At 30.7% G+C, this 2,261-nt stretch overlaps 1 protein-coding gene across 1 annotated transcript in view; it reads left to right on the forward strand.

Annotated features, from left to right (window-relative positions):
* Positions 1 to 184: 184 nt before the first annotated feature.
* Positions 185 to 2,261, forward strand: part of Phum_PHUM293490 (pre-mRNA-splicing factor ATP-dependent RNA helicase prp16, putative) — a gene marked incomplete at both ends in the record, with an annotated part of 4,253 nt that continues 2,176 nt past the window's right edge. The window contains 4 exons of the mRNA XM_002427032.1: positions 185 to 968; positions 1,042 to 1,445; positions 1,564 to 1,927; positions 2,015 to 2,214. Of these exons, the coding sequence (XP_002427077.1) occupies positions 185 to 968; positions 1,042 to 1,445; positions 1,564 to 1,927; positions 2,015 to 2,214 (1,752 nt within the window). The remainder of the gene's footprint in view (positions 969 to 1,041; positions 1,446 to 1,563; positions 1,928 to 2,014; positions 2,215 to 2,261) is intronic.

Raw genomic sequence — 2,261 nt, forward strand, 5'->3', positions numbered from 1 at the left:
TTCAGTATGATTTTCAGTAACATACTTCATTATTAATAATTAAAATAATGAAACACATATATATGTATTGATGAATGTATTATTTTAGTTTGAGTCGACTAAATATTTTTATTTTTATAATATTTTTTTTATAATATGTTTTCTTTTAATATTTTTTCCTAATAACAAATATAAAAATTTTACGATGAGCAAGGATTCGGATTCAAATATTTACATTTTGGAAGGGATGAATGAATCCCGGGGTGGTTTGATTATTAAAAAAAAACCAGATGAAAGTTCAGATACTTTCAAAGAACCGTCCAGAGAATCACTTCTTGGTTTAGATAAACTTGCGTTAATTCGTCAAAAAGAAAAATTAGAGTCATGTAACGTAAAAAAGTTTAAGGATAGTGAAGATTGTAATAAAAATAAAAATAAAAATTATAGAAAATCTATCGTAGAAACTCCTACATATACAGGAGGTGTTTCTTACGAAGCTAGAAAAAGAGCTGAAGAAAGATCAGAAAAATATAAAGAGCGCAGATTACATGCTTCAACAAAGGATAGGAACAATTATAGACATGAATCCAAGTATAGGTATCAAGATCGTAAATTCAGGGATTATAGAGATAAAGATCGTTCTGCCAGAAGGTTGCATGATAGATCTTCCAGATCGTCAAGACTTTCCTCTGAAAGTCCTCGCTTTAAAGATGAGCCTCAAACTCCTAATTATAAATTAAAAAATCCAATATCTAAAACAAGTTGGGATGAAGATGATGCTGAAACTGTGAAAAAGTCATCATGGGATTATCCAACTCCATTAAATGACAAAAATCAAACTGAATGGTCAGAAAGAAGGTTGTACAAATCAGAAAGAAGAACCAAGAGTAGAAGACTTGATGATTCAACTAGGCCAACTCCAGCTTTTAGGTATAATAACTGGGCTAAAGACAGGAAAAAAACAGGTGCCACTCCATCTTGTGAAAATTGTGAGTATGCATGCTGATAGTAATTCACATTTTCATTAAATATGTAGCATTAAAAAAAAAAATTTGTTTTTAGCTAATGAGCTTAAATGGGGAGAAAGCCAAGAAGAAATTGAAGAATGGGAGGAGGAACAACGACGATTGGATAGAGAATGGTATGGCATGGATGAAGGATATTCAGAAGAAAATAATCCATTTTCTAATGTATCTCAAGAGTATACAGAAAAAAAAGAAGAACAATTAGAACAGAGAAAAAAAAAAAGAATATCTGCTCAACAAAGACAAATAAATAAAGATAATGAGTTATGGGAAAGGAACAGAATGTTAACCAGTGGAGTTGTTCAGTCAATTGACCTTGATCAAGATTACGATGAAGAAAGTGAAGCTAGAGTACATTTGCTTGTCCATAATATAGTACCACCTTTTTTAGATGGAAGAATAGTTTTTACCAAACAGCCTGAGCCTGTAGTTCCAGTTCGAGTAAGATAGTCAGAATAAAAGTGTTTTTAATTATGCTTAAATTTTATTGTATTTTTCCGAAATTAGATTTTTTAACTGTTTAATATTTTCAATGTTTACAAAAAAATAAATGTTTTAGGATCCAACATCTGACATGGCTTTAGTAGCAAGAAAGGGTTCAGCTTTAGTTAGAGCATACAGAGAACAAAAAGAAAGAAGAAAAGCTCAAAAAAAACATTGGGAATTGGCAGGTACAACTATAGGAAACATTTTAGGTGTAAAAAAAACTGAGGATCCAGATGAAAAACAAGATGTAGAAAATGATGAAACAGATTACAAAACGGATCATAAATTTGCTCAACATATGAAAGACAAATCTGAAGCAACTAGTGATTTTGCTAAAAAAAAATCCATCTTGCAGCAAAGGCAATATTTACCAGTTTTTGCTGTTCGACAAGAGCTTTTAAATGTTATAAGGGAAAATAATATAGTCATTATTATCGGTAGGCATTTAAATTTTCAATTACTTATGTATTAATTAGTTACTTAATGAAAAACAGCTAAAATTATTTTAAAATAAACTCTTGCAGGAGAAACTGGTAGTGGGAAAACTACTCAACTAACTCAATACTTACATGAGGAAGGTTATAGTAAATATGGTATGATAGGATGTACTCAACCTCGAAGAGTGGCAGCCATGTCAGTTGCTAAAAGAGTTTCAGATGAAATGGGGACTGCTTTAGGGGAGGAAGTTGGCTATGCAATTCGTTTCGAAGATTGTACATCTGAGGTAATTATTTTTAAATACTTCTATTGTAAATATTAGACATTTTTTTT

This window comes from Pediculus humanus, genomic scaffold (assembly GCF_000006295.1).
Source record: "Pediculus humanus corporis 1103172107677 genomic scaffold, whole genome shotgun sequence".
NCBI classification, from domain to species: domain Eukaryota; kingdom Metazoa; phylum Arthropoda; class Insecta; order Psocodea; family Pediculidae; genus Pediculus; species Pediculus humanus.